The following is a 25,924-nucleotide window of genomic DNA, read 5'->3' on the forward strand; positions in this document are numbered from 1 at the left end:
CTGATTTAAATTAAACTAAACTAAATCAACTGACAATTTTGTGATTAACATGACGCGACCTGTCGGTCAAACTAGCCAGTCGATACCCAACTTACCAATCAGCGTCCAGATTAGGTGGGGCTTATCAGTTGCCCGTTGCTATCCGCCATGGCCATCGACAATCTGCACTGCTCAACAGTAGTGCAGTTACGTTGTTTTTTATATATTTGACGCAAAACATGTTTCTCTTAACTGAATACTGGAAATCCGAAATACTGGCATTTTGCGCAATTTATGCATTTTTCTTTTGTATTTGTTTGATAACAGAAAAACCTTTCAGTAGACTATTTTAACCCTCCATATGTCTTAATGCATCAGTACTTATTATACGTATATTTTCCGTAAGTCTTCAAACAAGAACTATCATTATGACTATTAGTGTATAATATTGACGAGATCTTGCCATTTATTTGTACATATATTTTGAAATTTGTTTCATTCTAGTGTGTAAAGATTTAAATCCGAAACATATACATTCGCTTTTGAGTTGTTGTTTTTGACATACTGTTAATGAAAAGACAATTCAGTTGATTTGCGTTACTTTTTTTATTAAGTTTAGAAACCCCCCACTAATATCATATGTCTACTGGTCACAAAAAAGGAATATACGTACAGATAAAAAATAATCATCTTTGCAAATAACAAATTGTCATTTATGATGACTTAGATAAATTCTAACTTCTATGTTGCTTCTTAGAACAGTGTTGCATTTCATTTAATATGAACATTAGTTCATTGATGTAAACATTAAGGTAGTTATATCAATTTTAATACTTGTACATTAAACTTGTATAAAAGAGGTGATTCTTAAATAATGGAGAAAGGAAGAAAAACAACAAAATCCATTGTGTTTTGACATTTGATCTACAAACGTAGATCTTATTTTCGTAAAGGAAATTCATACATGTTTTGTTTCTCTAAATTTGAGTTTTAAAATAGAGACTGCCTGTCTACTGTAACAAAATTCCGATGTTGTTTAGAAATAAAAAATATACCAAAGTTTAGACATTAATAATTATGTAATAATTTAATGTTATAGGTGCTTTTATTGCAATGTTTTACCACGTAGCATGCATTTTTTTATCAGATTTTAAGGTATTACTTCTATATCAATATCATCTGCTTCTGTGTACTTGTCGGAGGGGCCTTACTTAAGGGCAACGTGAAACTGTAGGCCTATCCTTATCGCTATAGGCGTGGTGTCAAATAAAATCTGGCACGGCCTGGCCCAACAAAAAATGCTGGGTCAGGTTTTAGAACATGCCACCTGAGCCACATCACTTTAAATTATTGCTCGGAAGAATTCTCTTGCTAATGGTCGTTTTGACCTTCACCTTTTGACTTCGAAATCAGGTAATAGGGGACACCTTATTGTCAGGACTTATCTCCTTGTGAAATTTAGAGTTGTTTCCATTTTATTGACCAAAACATTTTATTGATCAAGGTCACGTAAATGTAATTCATCTAAATGTATATGCCATGGTAAACTTTCTAGTAATATAGAAGCTGTGCTCATTTTTTTTTAGTTATTGATCGCAAATCATTTTTGCTACATATATATAAGTCATTGTGACTTTAATAATACATTTCAATAGGGGGCATCTATTTGTAATGACCAACCTTATTCTGAAACAAGGGATCTTTGAGCTCAGGCGTGTTTAGGTTGAAACTAACGGAAAGACGAATAGAAGGACGAACGGACAACAAGAAATTTCCATAATATACCATTCTAGGTTCCGTCATAAGATCGGGTGTTTAAAAAGTTCATCAGGGGTGGAGCTGCTTATTACAATAAATCCATTCTAGGCTGTCAGAACTGATTCTTACAGCTGAGTCTGATAAAACTGCTGTACTAGTTTGTATGGACAAAAAGTATATTATTATAATATATGATAACAGCTCGATTTTGACTAAAGCTTACATTTTATACACTTACGTAAGAGTCTGTTTCCTTGGTAATAGAACAGTATTGGTGTCCATTTTTTGACAGATACGATGCGGGACACCATACCATTACGTGCACTCTACATAAAAACTGAGATGCAGAAAAAAACAATAAGTTTCATTAGAAATTGCCATTTGTGTATTTTGAAGAAAACATTTCATATGCAGTTAATTTAGATTCATAGAAATTACTTGAACGGTATTATTCTTTTATTATTATGCATCTGGTATAATAGACGCTAGAATTACTGACTGATTCAGTTTATATGTTCTTTTTCAATCCATTTTTTGGTTGTCATGGCTCAAAAAGACATTGTTGCCATAGAACTAGTAAAAAAAGATTGCACAGAATTATTCCTAATAAAGCATACCTCTGAGGACCGTTTACGAAAACTAGAACTTTCTGCCCTCATATACCGACGTGAGCGAGTAGATGTTATTTAGTTGTTCAAAATCAAGAATAAGTGTTTGACGAAGTTCATCAACCGAGTTCCTTCATTTTAGTTGTTCTTGTAGTAAAATTACCCATTCTTTAAACCGTCAAAAATCCCATAAGGTTGGAATTTATTTTTAATTCCGTCTAAAAATATGCATGAACTGCTTTTGTTCCAATGGGCAACCAACTGGACAATAGGTAAACAGATTTGATTCTTTGGGTATAGAACGGTCATCTAAAACAGCAGCTTATACTAGACCGATCACAAAGGTAAGTTTTAGTACTCTCGATAGTTGTCAACATCGGTACATTGGTTATAATGATTTATTTATGATATATATAACTGCATTGTTGTGAAATGAATTGAAAAAGATTCATTACTGAGTTTTTCGTCTGATAAAACATCGTGGATGTTCCAAATGGTGGTATTTAACCAGGAGAGCGTTAGTCTGATCCTCGTGCCATTAAACAATATCACAGCAAGAGAGATGTTGAAAGTATTATTTCAAGAATAGGACGGCAAAATTAATAATGCTATTGTTTTAATTTAAAAAATATATGATAAAGTATATTTTCAATAAGTATGCTTGCATTTATAATTAATGTGTGTTGATTGCATTAAAAAAACAATTGCCGTTAATAGAATTTTGAGTAGACAGACGAAATTGGTAGGGTTTTGTTCGTTTCTGTGTGACAGGTGTGCCCAGCTAGACGAGTCGTGAAATGGACACAGCAGGACATCATTTTATTGCTAAATTTTCTCAAATGGGACTATAAATAAAATGAAAGATTATTAAGTGTAGTCTTAATGTTACACTACAATTGTGATGGGACAGGCCGCGGGGCATTGTAACGGTCCGCTGTAGGCGGCGGATGTGCGTGCATAGTGTAACTGTCCGCTGTAAGCGGCGGATGTGCGTTCATAGTATAACGGTCCGCTGTAGGCGGCGGATTTGCGTTCATGGTATAACATTCCGTTATAGACGAAAGTAAGTTCATAGTACGTATGTTTACTTGGCTGGTAATATGCTCTGTGTGGATAGAGAATTTAGTGTATATAAAGACACCCTCTGAAGGGATTTGTTGCGTCTTTGACGTCGCACGTTACAGCATAATGCAGCCAAATAAAGGCAGGCAAACTTTAATAAACTTTAGAACACTAAGAAAAGGGACAGGTACTTAAGTTTATAGTTCTGGCAATTGAAATGGCAAAGTCAGTACTGAAGTATAGAAGGGGAATGGCAAGGAGGGCAGTACACCTGATCAGTTTGATTTATTATAAACCAGTAAAGTATCAGGGGAGTTGTCCAGACAAAGCTGTGTTGTTGTGACACAATGCGATGCCAATATTTTGGTGTGTTAGCATAAATTAGTTTTCGTATTTTCTTCAAAATGCTTTTTAAAATGAAAAAGCTGTAAGCTCCCGATCATTTTTCAGACTTGGCCTTTGAAAGTATCGACTTGTACCTAGTTTGCATTTCCTACACAAAATATTATTATGAGTACCAAAATAAGAACTATTTTTAGTGTGGAAATAGTTCAATGAAATCTTGAGTGTGGATAAAAATAAAATTATATCCAGTTATTTTGCTGAATTGTTGTAGAATTATTGTAAAGAATAAATATTTAGTTAAAGAGTGTCGGTGTTCATTCAGGATTTAATTTGTTTTCATGCGGATGAATATTTACTAGACTGCCCAAAACCAACATGGAGGCCACGGCCAAACATGAATTTAATGCTACAGCTGATGACGAATTAAGCTTTGCTAAAGGAGATGTTTTAAAGGTCATTTATGTTTAAGTATTTACATTACTTCTACTTCGTATTTGACGTAATTATGTGGGATAATTTTGAGGTTTTCTTTGTTGAAACAATCTACTAATATACATGTCAATGATCCTCAAATGAACTTCCTGTTTTTATTCCAAAAAAACCCAGAATCTGAATTCAGCTTGTTTTTATTCGATATAATACCATATGCCTTATGGATTGTTATCCTTCAAATTCACCATTTTCTTGCATCATTTGTTTTATTAACAGTTCCTATTTGAGACTTTTATTTATGAAAAACCTCATACAGGAAATGACAGTTACTCATTTGTTCATTTAGAGTGAGGTATTTAAGACTAAAATACATCTTATTCAAAAGTATAATAAGAGAGTGTATATTTAGATTGATATGGGTATATTTTGTATTTTGCCTTCTAAATTTTATATTTTGAATAGACCTGTAGTGTGTGTGGGTAAAAACCAGCTGTCCCTGGTTAGCTTAGTTATGCACCAGTCTCAATTTGCTCAATTTGACCCCCCCCCCCCTCCCCCACAAGGTCTGGGGAATAGCAGGGACTTTGACTTTCGGTCCAGCCAAGCCCTGATAAAATCCTAACCCTGTGGAGACGAACTGCTGGTAAAATTGCCACCAAATGCCCCACACCCCAGGGACCTTAGGTAAGGCCCATTCCCCGCTGGTTTTGGCGTGAAGACAAAACCACTGCATTCACCTGGCACTGCAGGGCCTCCAGGAAGGTTAAAACACAGCCCATTTCCCCGGCTTTAACCTCAGATCTAGGGGGGGGCAGTGGTAACAATTGACTGGTGCATTGGAGCATCATGCTAGTGTTCCAATGCCACACTTAGTAAACTTTTCCTCCAATGATTACTTTACTCATGTCAGAAGTACAAGGCAAGAGTGACTGGGTCTGGAACGGCCTGTAAGGTTAAGTGGGGAGTAGTTTAGTGTGTGTGAGTAAGATCCAGCCACCCGGTTAGCTCAGTTAGTTAGAGCATTGTGCTATAGTGTTCTAGCAGTTGGGGGTTTGATCCCAATCTGGGCCCACCTCCTTCCAGGAATACTTTAGAATGAGGATATTCAAAGAGTTTGCTACAGAATTTCTTTTTGCAAAATGATGCATTTTCTGACTTTTCATAAGAATTAGGTATCTAATGATCCCTCAGTCTTAATTAAATATTCAATGATGTTTTACTAGTATAAATACAAAGTTCATTTAAAAACTATCTTGCACTTTGCATTATTGCTTGTAAATGATGGTATATTTTAAATAAGTTTGTTTTTAGATCTAATTATTAGTCAAAATATCCATTATAATAACTTTTAACCTCGACTATTCGAAGATTAAGAAGAGCTATACTCACCTTAGCGTCTGTGCCAGACCTTGGTTAAGGTTATGCATGTATGCACCTTAAGTTATTATTTCAGCAAACATTGAAACTTAAGATATGTAGAAATTCTGGTGAAGGTTTTTCATGTAATCACACATAGGACATAAGGTTAATATCTTAGCAAATACATGGTGTATTGCATTGAGACTTTATACAAAGATACTCAATCATCCAGCTACCTTTAATAACCAAGTTATTTAACTCTTTTTTTTTGCATTAAATGCAAATTATGGCCCCTTATTATTCAACTTTTGATTGTGGTTAAGGTTTTACATGTAGCCACATTTAATTCAGTATCTTTCCAATTATTCAACCTACTGCATTAATCAAGTTAAATAACCATTTCTGCCATCTCTGTTAAGTAGATTGGGCCATACTGGAATACTTGACCAGGGCAAAGATAAAAAAGTACCAGTATGGAAGTCCCCTATTATTGTCTTCACACAATTACCTCCCTTGTTAAAGATTGTCATTTGTAGCATCCTGGAAACCATATACTGTGGCAATATTTAAAATCCAAATTACTTACAGTATTTCTCGCTTCAAATGGCACTATCAAAAAGTTGCATTCAAGGAATAATGCTGCACTCTCCTAAGAACATATTTCAGCCTTTTCATGTCTTTTGTAAGGGAAAAGAAACTAATATTTAATAATATCCTCATTCGCAGGAGACTGTAAAAATTTCAAATTTCTGCATATTTCGCGACGCAAGTTTTCCCAAAATGTCTAGGGTATTTTTCCCCAAAATGGGCAGAAAAAGCCCTGGCACCTGTAAGATAGGTTCATCCCAACCCTCGCGCAGGGTGTTCTGTGGAAACTTGGTAACCCTTTTTTCCGCAAAACACCCTACGCTCAATTGGGATGAACTTAACTTGCCCTCTCTGCCATGGAAGATAGCTAAAACCTTGCATATAATGCGAATTCTTATAAACTTGCATATAAGGCATATTATTGCTTTTATTATTAAATAAGAAATTCTGGTTAAGGTTTGTCACTTAAGTTCTTATAGGTTGATATATCAATTTCTTCATGTATTGCATTGAGACTTTACACAATGGAACTCAACCATCCAACCTACTTGAATAACCAAGTTAGATAACTCTATTTAGTGAAAATATATAAGTAAATAGTGTATTGTATTGAATACTTAATAAAATCAAGTGTGATTTATAACTCTATTAGTCTCTTTCTTACATATAATGCAAATTTTGCCCCTATATAATTGTTTTACTTAGAAATTCTGGTGAAGGGTTTGCATGTAATCTCATTTTGCAGTGATCCATGCATAGTTCATCAAACTTTGCAATCTTAAACTTAAATGCAGGGTAATACTCCAGCACACTGACTGAGTGACAGCTCTTGTTTTATAGAATATTTAAACCCATTTTATGTTCTTGATTCATTTTTTGTGCACCATGACCAATATTTCATTGAGGGACTTAGAAACCCCAAGTAAGGTGTCCACCTGGGGGACCATAGATGTTTGGCATTAAGTAAGATAGGAACCAAAAAACATGTAATAGTAAAACAATTTTACATAAACATCTAAAAATGGTGTATTCGTGCTCATGAATTAATTATGCCCCCCTTCGAAGAAGAGGGGTATATTGCTTTGCACAGGCATGTCGGTCGGTCGGTCAGTCGGTCGGTCAGTCGGTCGGTCCGTCGGTAGACCAAAGCTTGTCCGAGTGGTAACTCAACAATTCCTGGACGTATGGTCACCAAACTTGACATGAAGGTTGGGCCTGACCAGTAGATGACCCCTATTGATTTAAGGGCTCATCGGGTCAAAGGTCAAGGTCACAGTGACCTGTAATGGTAAATCATTTTAAAGCTTGTCCGAGTGATAACTCAACAATGCCTAGACCTATGGTCATCAAACTTGATATGGAAGTTGGGCCTGACCAGTAAATGACCCCTATAGGTTTTGGGGGTCATTGGGCAAAAGGTCAAGGTCACATTGACCCTGAATGGGAAAAGGTTGTCCGTGTAATAACTGGACAATGCCTGCACCCATGGCCCTCATACTTGACATGGAGGTTGGGCCTGACCAGTACATGACCCCTATGGCTTTGGGGGTCATTGGGCCAAAGGTTAAGGTCACAGTGATCTTGAATGGTAAAAGGTTGTTCTAGTGATAACTTGACATAGCCTGCACCCATGGCCCTCATACTTGACATGGAGGTTGGGCCTGACCAGTAGATGACCCCTATTGTTTTTGGGGGTCATCGGGCCAAAGGTCAAGGTCACAGTGATCTTGAATGGTAAAAGGTTGTCCGAATGATAACTCAACAATGCCTGCACCCATGGCCCTCAAACTTGACTTGGAAGTTGAGCCTGACCAGTACATGACCTATATTGATTTAAGGGGTCAAAGGTCAAGGTCACAGTGACCTTGAAAGTAAACCCGACAATTCCTGGACCTATGGTCATCAAAATTGACATGAAGGGTGGGCCTGACCAGTATATGACCCCTCTTGACTTTGGGGGTCATCGGGCCAAGGTCAAGGTCACAGTAACACTTAACACAAAAAATCAACAAATTTTCTCCCAGTGATATCTCAACAATGCCTGAACCTATGATCATCAAACTTGACATGGAAGATGGGCCTGACCAGAAGATGACCCTTTTTGATTTTAGGAGTCATCGAGTCAAAGGTCAAGTTTACAGTGACCTTGAATGCGAAAATGTTTCGAGTGATAAATCGGCAATGCCTGCACTCATGGCTCTCAAACTTGACTTGATGTTGCGTCTGATCTGTACATGACTCCTTATGATTTTAGTGGCCATAGGGTCAAAGGTCAAGGTCATAGTGACCTTGAACGAAAAAATCTTGTCTGTGTGATAACTTGTCAATGCCTGCATCCATGGCCCTCAAACTTGACATTTAGATTTTTTGTGACAAGCTGATGACTCCTAAAAGGTCATGGTCCTAACACACTCTTTCCTCACACTTTGAATGGTCATAATCTTAAAACTGTCTCAACGGCATCCAATGTCAGTGACAGACCAGCTGTCATTTCGGTCCATGCATATTTCATTCAATTGTCCATATAATCCTGACAACATGGCCCTCAGGGGGGCATAATGTTTGACAAACATCTCTTGTTTTATGTAGAAACTCAATTAAATCACAAGCATGGAGTATCAGTCACTTGAAAGACTAATTTAAAGTATGGAATAATAAGCAAATGCAATTGCATTTGGAACCTTATGTGGAATCTTGGTTTCACAAACAATGCACTGCCACGGTTAAAGCATTTAGGCATTTTTATGTTCAATCTGCTCTACACTACAAACATGACCAGAATGTGTATATCACGTGATAAATTGGGTCATAAATTTAATGCTACATCGGAGAGCAATATTTTGAAGACTTTAATTAAAGATAACTTCACTATTTCTTCACTATTTTAAATGAAACATAGCGCAGTCTACAAAACTTACAGAGCCCTGCATTTGGTCTTTCACCAAAGTTTGATTAAGAGTTAAGTTTCTTAAAACACTTAAACAAACCTTTTCACAAAACGGCCGTCTAAATGAGCTTTGTAAAAACATTATTTTCGAAACAGGTTTGTCAAAGTGTTTGATGAAACTAATCACCTTACCAAACTCTGGTAATAAAACGTAGGTGGGGCTCTGTAAGCGACAAAGACTGCCCTTTATTTCATTTAAAATGGTGTAGTAAAAGAAAAGTTATCTTTGTTTTAAGTCTTCAATTTAAGCAAAATGTTGCCTTCCGACATAGCATATGATGTAATTCATCATGGCGACAAAATATCAATTTAATTAGTATAAGAATGTTTTAATTGCCTCATACTAGATCTTATTGACAATTATAGGCTTGTTTTGTTAAAATAATATATTTGCTGCTATTGAGACAATCTGGTGACTTGCCCCTTTAAAAGTCAGTTATGCATCACCAAATGGTTTCAGCCCTTCACCTGAATCACATCACATCCCGGTACACTGATTTGGAAGCCATCTTCATTTTGATCAAAATGGTTGTTCCTGAAACAGTTGTAAATTGATTCTTAACATTGCAACTCACTGTACAATTGAATATCGTAATTGGCACATTTTAAAGCATATTTAAGCCACTGTAGCTTTGAAAATTACAAGTAGACAGTATTTCCCAATGGAAAACACACTTTTATGTCAGGATAATTTAGCACAGGAAGTTAAAGATAGTCAACTTCCGTTTTTGAATATATGTAGATGAAGTGGATTTGCAATTGATTTATTTGTAATTAATAATAATAATATGTTATGAATGAAAACAGATCTTCATATATAGAATTTTAAGCCTCTCAAACAACCAAAACAAGGATAAATCCCCCAAGGCATGCAAACAACTAACTCTTGTACTAGTAGAATTTTGTTCATATAATTATCACTCTGAACATTTTGTGCAGTAAGACACTAAAATAATAAAGTATATACATGTAAGTAAAGAGCGCTTCTACGCCATACTTGTGATATTCTTGGTAAAACAGGAATGTCCCACAAACTCATTGAAGTTAAGAAGATATCAAGGCGATATTCACAAACAATCTGTGAGGGGTACACCTGATTTCAAGGAGGGACATTTGATTTCAACTGTTGGTGCCCCTTCAGGTTCCCTGGAAAATTAAGACACAGAGGTCTTGGGTTTAAAGTATATTTCCATGTTGGGCACATGCTCTCTTTATCTCTTTATCTCCAGACTGTTGCCTGCCGATTAATCTGTCATTCATCAAATAAATTGACATCTTCAGCAATTGGTGTGAAAATATCACAAATGGTTAAAAGTCGCACACATATTCAACAAATTTAGAAACCCCTTTAAGTTGAGTGTGACTCAGGCTCAGACACGCATTTTGGGGAAGGAATAAAAACTCATCTTTAATCCAGATATTAATAGTAAAACATTCAACTAATAATATGATTTATTTATAATACATAGAGTTATGCTAGAATAAAAGTTACAAAGATTGCAATTTTGAGTCTTGAGTCTAAACTATGACTTGAGACTATTCATAATCTTGGCCCCAGTTGTTACATGGTGGTGATAAATGACATCGTGATCTTGTTTTCCAAGCTGATTAACAATTACATTTTACTTATCATGTAAATGCTTATTAAAATTAGAGATAGGTTGTATTACTATGTATTTAATAAATTGTCAATAGTATTACAGATGGGATAGTCAGGAAAACTATGGGTTTGAACAGGCAGATTCATGAATGTCTCTGTGTTTGAATGGTTTGGTCTGTTTTACAGATATTGAGTCGAGAAGATGACCAAAACTGGTATAAAGCAGAGTTCAATGGACGCGAAGGATATATACCAAATAACTACATAGACCTGAAGCCACATGAGTAAGATATAAATGAATTTAATTATTAACTTAGCATTTGACAGATTCACTTTTAATAATATTTTTAGGTTTTTTGTGGCATTTATTCTTGATTTTGTGGCTGCCTTTTAAAAAAAACACAACATGTCATGGTTTTCTCATAGCCATGGTGTCATTGGCATTTTCATACAGGCTATTACTAGAAGAAACATTTTAGACATTCAAATAAAACTTGGTTTGTATGTTGCAGAAGCATGGGAACTGGTATATTAAGGCCCATAACTCTGGCATCAATTATTGTTTAGTTATGCAGCACTCATGCTGGATAAGCAGAATCATCATATGAGCGTTGGTGGTTGCTCTCTGTCACTCTTGTTTTTATTTTCGAGTGAAGATACAGAGACTAAAACTGAAAATATCAAGGATATTGGTCAGGTAACATGCTAAAAAGATAACAAATTATCATTTTGTAAGGAAGCCATTGTAACACACCTATCTTTTCCAACATACAGTTATCTGTTGACATCTTCACTTGTTTATCATAAGTGTACGTGTAATAGTGTATATATGTATGTATTCAGAGTCATCTGGCACATGCTTTGTTTGTTAAATCTTGAATGAATGAATGCAACTGGGTATTTAAATGAACTAAAATACCAGATCATAAGCGACAAATTGTTTGGTAATTATGTTATTTTATTGCAGCTGTTGTGTTTCTGTGAAATGTTGTTTATTGGTAGCTATGGTCTCCCCTTTGCCCAAGAACCTGCAGATGTCGTCAGTCTCATACTAACTGGACTTTGTATCTTTTAGCTGGTTTTATGGCCGCATGAAAAGAAACGAAGCTGAGGAATTATTGTTACAAAAAAATCATAATGGACAGTTTATTCATCCGGATGGAGCATTTCTAGTCCGGAACAGTGAGAGTGCACCAGGCGATTTTTCTATGTCCGTCAAGTAAGTCCCGGTGTAGTGATGGGTGTCGTCTCATTCCCTCTAGCCTAGACAAGTTAACCCTGACCCACAGTGTGTACATGCAAACAGAAGATGAGCAAACCAGTTTTGGCCCAGTCATTCATGTTTATTAATGTGCTGTAATAGGTTGAGCTGTCTGGATAATTATGCCTTCTCATATTTTGCATGTGCACACTACAAAAACATGTCACAAAAAGCACAAAAATCTTTTTGCAAAGACTACTTGCATTATCACTATATTTAGGTGGTTTAAAGGGAATATCAAACGCCAAGATGCAGAGAGTTTTCTTTTGGAAAAGAGTGGTGGGAAATTTGCACACCCGGACGGGGCGTTTCTCGTTCGTGGCTGTGAAAGTCAGCCCGGGGAGTTCTCCCTCTCTGTCAAGTAAGTGCAGCTGCCTGTTGCTATGGTAACAGAAGCCAGACCTCCCCCTACATCATTCTCTCTCTCTCCCTCTCCTCTCTCTGCATTAAGGCTTGCAAACCAGGGGGTGATCTATAGTAGAGGCTTATATGTGTGAGTGGTTTAAGGACTGTTTTCATGTTATTCCCTGTCTGATATATTTTGACTCATTAACATTTAACAAACTTCCTGTACATGTTTATTTGTATAATAATATGGAAAATCAAAGATTAAATACTAACATTTCAAACATTCTGCATGCTCAATTTTAGTTGCATTTATGGAAAATATTAATGACTGATAACAAGATTGTAACAATTATTTAATTACCGAAAAACACACAGATATTATATGACTGGTGGGTCCTAAAAGATTAACAGTGATCAACAATTGTCTCATAAGGTAGAAATACCATGTTTTCTGCACATTTCTTTCAAATTAAACACAGTATCCTTCATAAGAACCACTGTTTTCGATATTTATTCATCTTTAATCCATCCATCAATAAATTAAAACAATTGTATTAATTGTGGTATTGCTTATTTGGGAGTTAGAGCGCATCATTCTGTATACAATTAGAAGTAGTGAAATAATTAACACAGCTTTTAAATGTTTCTACTGTTTGAATACAGAAACAATTAAATTTGCCATAATGTTTGCATTTATATCAGTGTATTCTAATATGTAGCTATTTGCATGAATTTTGTAGAATAATCATGTCCTATTACATTTATCATGATATTGTAAGTTTGGTTTTACCCCACTCCACCCACTTCTTTAAGTAGTCACTTTTCATGCAATTGATTTATTTGAACAATTGTGCTATTGCACATGCAACTTTAGAAAAGTTTATGCAGCAAGTTTCTTCCTTGTTTCTAATCGATAAAAAAAGTTTACGTGTCATTGTCAATTATATCTTACAAATGTACTACAAGCTCTTTTCAGAGTAGAAGTTTGTTATCACAGCCTAAAACATGTATATTTTATCACAAGTATGCACTATAAATATTTCGATGAAGTAGTCTACATCAAGTGTGGTACAGTATGTTTTGAAAACTGTAAAGGAAATGAGATAAAAAATATCTGTAGTAACAAGGAAATGCATTGAAATGCAGTACAGTACAGGAATTTTATCATTATCTCATGTAGATGAAACACTTTAAGGCGTTTTTTTATTGATAGTTTTCCACTGTATTTAATTCATAATTGCATTATTAGAACAAAATCTTAATGAGAATGGTCTGGAAAAAAATCACCAAGCTTAACAATAGATTATTCTGTTTTTTTTTACCGCAGAAAAAAAAAAATGTTTGAAGACATAAACAAGAAACTTAGTATACTGTCTCATGTTCACTGTGCTAGTACACACATGGTATGTATTCAGTGTCTCATGTTCACTGTGCTAGTACACACATGGTATGTATTCAGTGTCTCATGTTCACTATGCTAGTACACACATGGTATGTATTAGTACACTGTCTCATGTTCACTTTGCTAGTACACACATGGTATGTATTCAGTGACTTCCATTGTCATTGTCAACTGGGGGAGTTCATCATAATCGATTGTTGACGGTAGTTCTGTAAGAGGAGACTTTTTATGATTTTAGACCATTTCTGTTTCGCTGAAATCTTTCAAAACAAAACATTTCCTCTAACTTCAATGTGTTTCTTATATAATTTACAAATGCTAGATGAATTCATGTAACATAACAGACCATTCAGAAACTATGTAATGATAAATTAACGAATCCTTAATGCAATCTTGGAGATGTTTGTACATGCATAAACATTTATGATTATTAATTGATCATTAAACATTTAACATTTGATAATAGAAAGTAAATGTTAGAATGGTTCCCAACACTACATGTAGTTCTTTATTTTGTAGAAACCACTGAGATGTTCCATTTATGGCAATTTGAATGCTAGTATGTTTTATTAAAAGCTGGAAATTATATTATCTACCTTTACGCTTGCTCCTTTCACATAGACCTACATGTATACTAGCCGGAGTATTTTAAGTAGGACAATTCTCTTAGATGTTATCACAAAATATAAATGTTAAAAGTTTATACTAAAGAAGTCAGTTGATAATTTTTATTTTTTTTCAGATTTCAAGATGGAGTTCAACATTTTAAAATTCTCCGAGATGGAGCTGGCAAATATTTCCTATGGGTAGTGAAGTTTAACTCCATAAATGAGTTAATAGAATACCATCGGCGAGCCTCAGTCAGTCGAGGACAGAGCATAACACTAAGGGATATGAAGAACTTGGCTGCACAGGTGATTTTACTTTATTTACATGTAATATTTAACAAACTATCTAGGTTAATTTTGCCTCAAAAGATTGAAAAGCATAGTGTTTATTTAACTAGAATATTTATCTTTCCTTTGTTTCTGCATTTAAGTTATGTAGAAATAGCATGAATACAACTGTTTTATTTTGTTCTCTTTTTAAACGCCCGTCATTTCATGGGAAATATTATGGTCCTTTGTGTACAGAGCATTGACCAAGTTTTCCACATTTCTTATTCAGCCTAAAAAAACTTGGTTACATTGTTTATGCCTATAATATTTAAGATGAATTCCATTAACTGCATGATCTCCAGTAAAACCTGAGTTGTCAAAATCGGAGCAAATTGCCTATGTAGACTGTCTAACCATAAGCAACAGCTGTGTATGGTCCCAGTGTTAATTAGTATAATATCTTCATCATGTTGTATTGCTTTATTCTTTCCAGAGAGTTACGGCCCTTGAATTGCAATCAGTTATTGAAATTTTAACTGAAATTATTCTTTACAGTAATGAAAAAAAAATAATGGATGCTTTTTTCAGTCTTAAAAATCTAAAAAAATATTCCAAAATAAAGCTCTAACAAAAAGCTCCCACTCATTTACTGCAGCTTTAGTGTGAGTGTACACTCAAATTACCTTGATCTGTTGTAGTTCCTTGCTTATTTTGTTTTTATTTGTCATTTGTCACCTAGGGGGATCAGAGTACAGGGCTATCATGTCTGGTAAATATTTTTGCTCCTAGTGAAACCACTTCACATACCGTACCTGTTAAGGACATTATGCATGAATGTTATCAAGCATGGACATCCCTTATTTCACTGTTAACTGTCTAGATATATGTGCATAGTGTGGCGGTTGTTTTATTCTTCATTTCTATACTTTCAGGGTATTAACTAAATGAATGATCATAATGGTATAATTTCATGTCATATATTTATACTTTCAGAGTCAGGTTAAGTCAGCATTGCAAAAGATATATATACATTAAACAAGGAAGCATTATATTTAATTCATATTTTGGGGTATTTAATGATTGAAGGATCATAATGCTATCCAATGTATAATATTGTAAATGTTTGATGCATGGTATTATTTTGATATCATTTCATAGGAGTTTTAAGTGTTGAGAATGAATATGTTAACACTATACCAGCTTTTTTGGCCTTGAAATATTGCACAACATGCCACTCTGATTTAAGTTGAAATAGAAAGTAAAGATTTATTCTGCTATAACTTGATCTGTGAATCATTTTCAGACATATATTTTTGATATAGAAATCAGCAAGCACTAGCCTTTGATACCAAAATTACACGGGGTCTGTGGGCATCAACATTTAACATAGGCGCCAATGGCTCTATAAAATGACAAGTCTTTTGTTGTTATTTTTCTATGTCTATACTTTGTATTGTATTGTATATATTTGTGTATGTGTATATAAACTATACTTCTCTTCACATTTGGAGGATAAACAGAATAAACTAAACCAAACTAAACATTAGATTCTGTAATGTCGCTCATTTATATTTTCAAGTCAGCATTGCAGTAGATAGTCCATATCTTGTAGATAAACAATGATAATGAAGCAGATGTAGTTCATAAATGATAATCATATAGCAGTCATATTTGAAATTAATTAAATTTCTCTCACACATACAACTGAAAAATAACAATTATTCCTATAAGTTCTTGTTCAGACATGTTTTTCTGATTGCAATTATAACAAAGGGGAACTTTTGTGTCGCTCATTTTTGTATTTTTCTTCCAACCCTCTTTATACAGGTAGTGTTTGCATATTGCATTGAACTTGTAATGTTTAAAGGGCATCATGATTCAGTAATTATCTTCCTCCTTTGACTTGAATGGGGATTTCCCATTAGGCTTGGTTGAAGTATATTTATAATAATACAATGGCATTGCATGAAATAATGTCTTTATATAAATTTCTGATAACTCTTGACAGTATGTTATAGATAAAAAATGTGCTCATTATATTACGACATTCATGTGTTTAGCACTGTAAATAACCAAACGAGAATTTATGATATAGATAGATTATAGGATTAGAGGGCTATGATTGTTTCTTTCAATTCACCCATGACTTGCAAACTGATTGAGACAGTCAAGCTTTCCGTCTGTGGTTCTCTTGTTGAATCACTTACATACATGTACTGGTAGCTTTAGTATACTTCACTATTTTTTTTAAAGTTCCCTACCCGTTTTACCTCGGTTACCCTTGATCATGAAAAACCAGATTATGCTATTTCTGAAAAAGTATTTAAGCTACATTCATTAAACTTGGTATGTGGAATGTGGATAGAGGGCAATAAGGAGATTGTGCACCATGTTGGATACGGTACAAAAAATGTGGTTGCTATGTTAACAAAAATAGTGAAAAACCACTTCTTGATTTGATCCTGAAATATCTCAAGAAGTATTAATGCTAGGTTAATAAAGTTTGTAAGTGGACATAAAGGAGATTGATACTGATTTCATTGACAAAAAATATGTCTTACCACATGGTTGTTACAAAAATACTGTTACTGGATATAGACATAACTCAAAGGTATTAAAACTTTGTTCACGAAATTTAATAAGTGGATAGAGTGCATAATGGTAGTATATGGGTCAATTTATTTTATTCAGTAGACAAAACATGTTGTTGCTATGGCAATAAACTCCTTGTGAATTTCACACATGAAGTGGATCTTGGCATAATTCATAAGTGTGCTTCAATCATGAATGTTGGATAGAAGGCATTGAAAAGAGTAATATGTAAGACATTTGAATTTTTAGTCGGACATAGAAATATGGTTTCTATTGCAATGAAAACACTTTAATTGCAGCGTTCACCACTAACGGGGTCCCGGGATCCCGATGACACCAAATTTCAAAGAGGAATACCAGAACTTCCAAGTCAGGTATCCTGTCGGGACACTATAATTTTCTTGCACAAAGTTTTATATAAGCCAAAAAAATGTTTTTCTTTACTAAAACTTATGTAATCCAACCCACTAAAAGCTAGTTTTCTGATAGCTCCGTTAACCTGATGTATAGTTGTGATATCTGGTGACCTCATATTAATTTGGCAGCATTCAAAAATGTATTGGCTTGCTGATTATAAATATGCAGAATAAATTACATATAAATAATACAGTGGATATATTTAGCTTATTTTTGCAACCAAATTTTGATGGAAAAACCCATTTTGCAATCTTCGAAGGCCAACATTTTTGGTTTTTGTTCGATAATTTTCTAAAATTTCCTTTTTAATCGCAAAACCTTTCAAATGATACCAAAATAATATCGGGTCTCCATGCATCTCAAATTCACATCTTTGTGGGTTGGATACCATAACAATAAAAATGCTGCGTTCAACATTAACAGTGTCCTGGGATCCGCAGGACACCAAATTTCAGAACCTTTAATCTCAGGTGTCCTGACAGGACACCATAATTTTTCAACAGAAAGATTGAAAAGCAAAGTCACAAAAATCAGTTCATAATTCAAAAAATGATCATATTTTTGGATTGGTTAGCACAAGAAGTCCTATAGTGTACACTGATGGTTTTTCAAGTCGTCTTTTGGTTTATTTTTGTTTTACACAATGGGAATTTAGATATTTATTATTTGGACGAAAATAAATCCGAAAACACACCAGTGATTTAAACGTCTCAATCCCCTTTATTATTTATGAAATTGCCAAGAAATGCAAACAATGCAACACTGTTCAATGTTCAAACCATGATTCCTTCTCAAAGCATTTTATTCTCTTGTTTCATACTGATGTGCTTTCATTGTGAATGCTTTAAAAGTACTAAGCTACAGAATTGGAGAGCTGTTCTAACATGATAATTGTTTTTATGTACTAACATGTAGCAATGAAATGTTCAAAGGGATCCCTTGGAAATAAAGTTAGTGTTGAACCCTGAATAATGCAACAAACATATTTAACTGTGAGCAAGTGTGTTGGACAACGGATTCCAAACCAGTCTGCGTAGACGAAATTGGTTTGCGTATTCACCATATACTAGATTTTTTACAATTTAAAACAACCAAAATAGTTTCCAGTGCATGTAAAAAAAAAAAACTGTTGCATACTTATGCATTTCATTCACCTAATTTGCACTCAAATCATTTCATACACCTGATTCGCACTCAAGTCATTTCATACACATGATTCGCACTCAAGTCATTACATACACATGATTCGCACTCAAGTCATTACATACACATGATTCGCACTCAAGTCATTACATACACATGATTCGCACTCAAGTCATTTCATACACCTGATTCGCACTCAAGTCATTTCATACACATGATTCGCACTCAAGTCATTTCATACACCTGATTCGCACTCAAGTCATTTCATACATCTGATTCGCACTCAAGTCATTACATACACATGATTCGCACTCAAGTCATTACATACACATGATTCGCACTCAAGTCATTACATACACATGATTCGCACTCAAATCATTACATACACATGATTCGCACTCAAATCATTTCATACACATGATTCGCACTCAAATCATTACATACACATGATTCGCACTCAAATCATTTCATACACATGATTCGCACTCAAATCATTACATACACATGATTCGCACTCAAATCATTATATACACATGATTCGCACTCAAATCATTACATACACATGATTCGCACTCAAATCATTACATACACATGATTCGCACTCAAATCATTACATACACATGATTCGCACTCAAATCATTACATACACATGATTCGCACTCAAATCATTTCATACACATGATTCGCACTCAAATCATTATATACACACGATTCGCACTCAAATCATTTCATACACACGATTCGCACTCAAATCATTTCATACACACGATTCGCACTCAAATCATTACATACACACGATTCGCACTCAAATCACTTCATACACACGATTCGCACTCAAATCATTACATACACACGATTCGCACTCAAATCATTACATACACACGATTCGCACTCAAATCATTTCATACACACGATTCGCACTCAAATCATTTCATACACACGATTCGCACTCAAATCAATTCATACACACGATTCGCACTCAAATTCAATTCATACACATGATTTGCACTCAATTCAATTCATACACCTGATTCGCACTCAAATCACTTCATACACACGATTCGCACTCAAATCACTTCATACACACGATTCGCACTCAATTCATTTCATACACATGAGTGCACTCAATTCATTTCATTCACATGATTCGCACTCAAATCACTTCATACACGCGATTCGCACTCAAATCACTTCATACACATGATTCATACCCATAGCATATCAGTCACTCATATAACAAGTGCTAGAAGCATGTTATTCTCTATTTAGTGTCTTGAAACAATCATGTATGTATCCCTGTGATTAGTCTTATTTTGTGACCCTATACACTTTTTCTACATATTTTTTCTTTTTATGTGTAACAGCTTTAGAGCTTGCTTAAATAATCCTAAAAGAGAAATACTTGCCTCCGACTGCCTGAAAAGGGTCAAACACATAGACAAAATCACACCTTGACAAGAACTTTGAAGGGACATATTTTTTCACAAATTGACGAAAACATTTAAGGTACACCTTTTTCCAGGAAAGGATACTTGATTTTACTCTTGGTGTCCCCTTCAGGATCCCTGTGAACAAATAAGTGTCAAACACTGCTGGATGTGGGCTTTGCGCATTACTCAAAAGTATTAAAGCTATGTTCATGAAACTTGGTATGTGGATAGAGGGAAATAAGAAAATTATGCACATTGATTAAGTTGTTAGGTCGGACAATTATATGGTTGCAATGGCAATAGAAATGGTGTGAATGTCTGTTCATCTGTCTGGTAAAACTGCATTCTCCGATATCACAAAGATAATGCAAGCTAGTACTATGAATTTGAGTATGTGGTAAGAGGGCAACTAGGAGCTTGTACATATTATGAACTACAGCAAACAGCTGCTTGTTTAGGTGCTGGGAATACAGTTGTGGTCGAAATACCGATATAAAATGTTAAGCATATTCATGCAAGTGATTTCAGATTATTTTTAACTGCCATTAAAACTGGTAGGGGACTATTGTATTGCTTCCAATACTTAATGACTTCTTCCTTAGGCATTTATAATAAATGCTTGTGTGTATTTCGTTGCAGAAAAAGGTTACAGCGATGTACGACTTCACGCCACAGGAGCCTGGGGAAGTGTATCTGAAGAAAGGCGATGAAGTTTTGGTGGAAGACGAGGTGGATAAACACTGGTGGAAGGGAACCAACGCGCGAACAAAGGAAGCTGGACTTTTCCCTGCTAATTATGTGAAAGATATGTGAATTCTATTTAACACAGAAGGCATAAAGACTTGGTTTTATTGTTATTGTAATAAATATATATTTTCTATAAGAAAATTTTATAATGAAATAGTGATGAAAAAATTACAAAAGGATTGATTCCTGGTCGACTTTTTCTTTCAGACTGATTTTTTAAGTGATCTTAATAAGATAATTTATTTTGTTACTGAAATTTGCTATAAACTGTTAGGTCTAGATATTTCCTACAAGGAGGGCCAATGTCTGTAGATCTGGACAAGAGCTGACACTGAAGGTGTCCATATGGCTTCCTTTGCCTAGCGAGTCCATTAATGTAAGGCTTTGGTTTCTTCTTAGGCTGCTCAGTTTTCTGTAGGACCTCTTTGATGCGACAGTCTCAATTTGCACTGTGTTACCATAGGAGCAGGGATGGTGAAAATGATAGAGACTTAATTGTATTCACCATCTCTTGCCGATACCAAGTATAACGGGATAATACAACACAGTAATATTCATTGTTATTCTGTGTGCAGATAAAGCTCATCTATCCTACTGTTCTATTGAAACTCTAATATGTTCCAATACATATATTGAACTTTAAAATCCTTGCTTTTAATAGTATATTTGAGCCGCGACATACGATTTTGAGCCTCCAGACTCTAATACAAAATGTAAATGAAATATTATTTTAATGTGTAATAATTACTTAAAAACTTCTTTCTTTGAATGAAAAATATTAAATCGCATCATTTTCTTTAGGATTCAAAAACAATAACAGCCATATATCCTTAATGACCAATGACCTGATTGTTTAAAATATAAACTGAAGCCTAAAACATTTCTAATTTATGCTTTATAAAGATTCCAAGTCATATCAAACACTAAAAGCATAAGCCAGTTTGTGTATTGATGACATAATAATGTTTGCTGTTTCACTATACCTCTTTATTTGTGATGTCATGTCAAATTAAGTACACACCTTTGGTTGATTTTGAATATACCCTCGAATATTTTTCATCACTACTTTCTGAAATAATCTGTATAGCAAATGAAATAAGAAAATCGGATGATGCATGTCTTAGACACAAAACCATGTGTCGCAGCTGTTTTAATGTAATTGTATGACTTTTCTACCAAAGACATTCAAAATTGATGATGATTTTACAAATGTACAATCATGTTTTCCATATGTTGACTAGAAAGGGTTTCACAAAAATCGTTGTGTTTATTTCCTGTTTTCTTAAAATCATCTAGTGTGCTCTCAGACAGATAATAATCGAGAAGATTTTTTATAATCTTTAGAACTTATTTCTAATGACTCCAAAACCATTATATAAATGTGAGCCATGCAGTGGCTAGATCAGCAGCATAATACTTTAGATTCATTCAATGTTCATTGTGTCCATCCTGTTTAGAGGTGATGTTCTCAGCAAAATAAATCCTGTGGAGGAACAATCATTTTCTAATTTTTAAACATATTTTTTTTATTCGGATTGCGGTGTGTTTCAGAAAGAAAATGAATGTCAATAATTAATATACAACTATTTTTTGCAAATGGATAAATATCTATATTTTTCATGAACCCGTGTTCCTCTGTAGGAATCTAGTTGCTGACCATGGCACATATTATTATGTTGACATTGTATTTGGTGAAAGGACTTCCTTAAAATCATTAACAAGTAACCATAAATATTTTAGTGTATGTTTTTTGGACATACATAATCAAACAATCATAATTTTAGATGATATTTAGCCATTGATGTGATATGTCTGATAGCAAAGATCTGTACTGTGTTTTCTTGGACATCTGTGCAGATTTCAAAACAGTTGGCTGTGCTTATTTTTCAAAACATTCACTAAAGAAATAATTGTGTGGAGGATTGAATGTAACTTGTCCTTAATTAGGGTACCGGTATTGTTTTTGCATTCATTTCGGGTGAGACCTTCTCCTGTCTCGGCAGCTGTGAAGAAATAGTAAAAAAAAAATGAGTATCAGGCAAGTGTGGGTCTTTAAAGAAATGAAAGTCTACATAGATATAAGACTATTTCAAATATGTTTAAATATTGATCAAAGGAGATTGAAAAATATGCATAGTTGACTGTTTGTCTTGTATCCATATGACCTTCAAACTTTATATCATTTTTCCTAATTTTGATTGTGTTGCTATCCGAGTTCAATTTTTAGCTAAAAGCTGGTCTCCTAAGATATAAAGTTGAAGGTCATGTTGTGTCTTACATTGACAGATTAAGTGCTTAATAATATTCTGTTAGTGTTCTTGTTATGATTGTGTGTTTTATATTAAAATTTGATGTAACATAATAGTTGAACTTCATGAAGTATGTATGATTTCTTTATGACCTGTATTTGTGTAGGATATAACATAACCTGACTTATTCATAATGTACGTCTACCATATACAAAAACTAGCTTTTGTAGATTTCATGAACAAAATGTTGTAGATTCATTGGTCAATCTATTGTAGATTTTTATGGTTATTTTTAAATATATTGACAAGTATATATACTTTCAAACAGATTTATATCGATATAATATAATCATAAAATTTTGCAACAAAAGGAAGTTTTTATGTTTATTTGATACTGTTTTTAATACAGAAAATGATTGCTTAATTTGAAAATATGCCTATCAGCATCACCTAAATATTCCAAGTTAAATAAAATAAAAAAAACAAAAAACTTTATTACTAAGATTTCCATGACACAGGGTTTTGAATTAAAACATTGTAAGGAAGAAACTGGTTTTTATTTTAGCAACTTAAATCAGAACATATATGATAAACTAGTACCTTTTTAGTGACGTATACCCCCCCCCCCCCCCCCCCCCCCAAATACCTATCTCTATCGTTTGCAAGTTGCACTTTGATTACGTTGTTAGCTTAACACTTTGATTCCAACTTCTCAACCAGTGTATCCAACACTAGGATTGATAAGATTTTTTTTTAACAAATCTATCATACTAGGAAGTGAAGAACTGCATTTCAAGATACCGTAAATGGTTTTACTGATCATATATGATAAAGTTCATTTGAATTTTAAAATTGAAACATAAATTATGTCTAACATCATAACAATAAAACTGATATTTGCGATCTTTCGATATTTTGTCACATTTTTCTTGATAAGTGGGATCCTTCATGTATACTTGTAAATAGTACCGGTATGTAAATGACTTCCATGGAAACCTCATATTCATTGATTTGTGGGGACAGATGTGATTAATTATTGAAAAACAAATCCAGAGCTAGTTAAATGTATTTAGTTTGCTGGTGAAAGCTTAACATACTTATGCAGATACTGAGAAGGGATTTAAAAGTGTTCTGTCAAGTTTTTCACAGATTTGCACCATGAGATTCCTGGTATATAATTATTTGGTATAATGTAGTGACCTTTCCATGTTAAAATCAATGCTTTGCTTTTAAAGATGAAATAACCTGCTTTTTTACAGCAGACTTATCATATACACACAAACACTCGCACTGTTTTTATTGGTGTTGATTTTAGAGCGGTGTTTTGTTTAGAATTTTTAGAGATGAAATATTTTTGTGACAGTGTTGCTTTTCATCAAATAGTACTTGCATATTTTACATGATTGCATGATTGAATTTTTGACCAATGAAATAGCTTTTCCCCAGCTAACCTCTATATTCTCTTATGTGGAAAGTAACAGTTCTGTTACAAGCTTGTATGCTGACATTGTACATACTCTGATCATTGCTGCCATGTGTACAATAAAATATAAATACATCCTTGTCATGTGTTATTTTCAACAAGCAAAAACGAGTTACTGAATAAGTTGTTACTGCACCTACAACCAGAGTTATTAAAGTTATATACAAGCACAGTGCACCATGAGGTTTTAGTTTCAATGAAGAGTGTTGCGGGTGCCATCACTGTTTTGTACCATGCTGTCAATGGAAATATTCAATAACCACCTTGCAGTGTAAGTAAAATTGATATTTATCAGCCAGCAAGGAATTGATGGTTAAGCTGTGCTGAATTGTAACCATTCTGATAAAAGTGTAGGGAAATGTAGTACAATATTGAATTAAATTTTGTTCTAGCTGTGTAATGTCTGGGCTCTTTACTGTTATCAATGAAGGAATTTCACAACAATGTATGTTCTATTCTCAAGGTGAACACCACTGCTTGGTAACAAAGTATGTGTCAAGGCCATATATCATTTATTCTGTTGGTCAAGCATGTGATGCACACATTTCAACTTGACAGGTTCATGGTCCCAATCAGATTTCTAGTGTTTCTAACAATGACTTGAACCACTCAATGTGTATAGTTTGCACACTGGTCATGGTCGGTACATAACCCTTATTTATTCTAGGGTAAACGGTAATTTTGAACCGAACAAGAATTACAGGCACTTCCAATCATTTATTTTTGAATGACTATGCATAGTATCATATCTTTGTTACACCCATTGGTCAAAGGCAGTTAAGACTCTTATAATTTTTTCTGTAAATCGGTTTTAGTACATTTGAGCTTTTACAATCAATAAAGGTCAGCTATTGTGACATTACCTCAACAATTATTGGTGGTCACAACAAGCAACACATCCAGTTGCTGAATCCTTGTCTATATACAATGGTTGCCAATTTCTGCCTTTTTAAATTTTCACTGTGAAAAATGTACCAAGCGGTGCGTTGAAAGTATGCCATGTCAGCAGTGCGAAAATACAAGAAAGGAAGTTATAAAACAAATGATCCAGAATTACTGAAAACTAGTCTCGAAACAGTGATCAAATATTGATAGAAATTTGAGAGGCATAATTAACGGTTTAACTAGAATAGGGCAGTATTAACAAGAGCTGTCACAGTATGTGACGAATGCCCCCGAATGTGACATTGACCTACGAACAAGGTCAGTACATGAAAAGTTGATCTTGCCTTTACGTGTCAAATAAATATGGCAAGTTATTTTAAATTGCCTCTGAACATAAAAAAATACCACCCA

At 34.3% G+C, this 25,924-nt stretch overlaps 1 protein-coding gene across 5 annotated transcripts; it reads left to right on the plus strand.

The window, feature by feature from the left end:
* Positions 1–3,916: 3,916 nt before the first annotated feature.
* LOC128203012 (growth factor receptor-bound protein 2-like) lies at positions 3,917–24,708 on the plus strand. Of its 5 annotated transcripts, none has more exons than XM_052904255.1 (7): positions 3,917–4,205; positions 10,865–10,962; positions 11,754–11,897; positions 14,432–14,603; positions 15,307–15,336; positions 17,459–17,533; positions 20,789–24,708. In XM_052904255.1, the coding sequence occupies exons 1-7, from the start codon at positions 4,128–4,130 to the stop codon at positions 20,960–20,962; spliced, it is 771 nt and encodes a 256-aa protein (XP_052760215.1). In that variant the 5' UTR covers positions 3,917–4,127; the 3' UTR covers positions 20,963–24,708. The 5 variants fall into 5 exon arrangements, with proteins under 5 accessions (XP_052760215.1, XP_052760226.1, XP_052760233.1 ...); XM_052904261.1 differs by lacking the exon at positions 11,754–11,897 and adding an exon at positions 12,160–12,300 and having other exon boundaries at positions 3,920–4,205; XM_052904266.1 differs by lacking the exon at positions 15,307–15,336.
* Positions 24,709–25,924: the final 1,216 nt, after the last annotated feature.

This window comes from Mya arenaria, chromosome 2 (assembly GCF_026914265.1).
Source record: "Mya arenaria isolate MELC-2E11 chromosome 2, ASM2691426v1".
In the NCBI taxonomy this organism is placed as follows: domain Eukaryota; kingdom Metazoa; phylum Mollusca; class Bivalvia; order Myida; family Myidae; genus Mya; species Mya arenaria.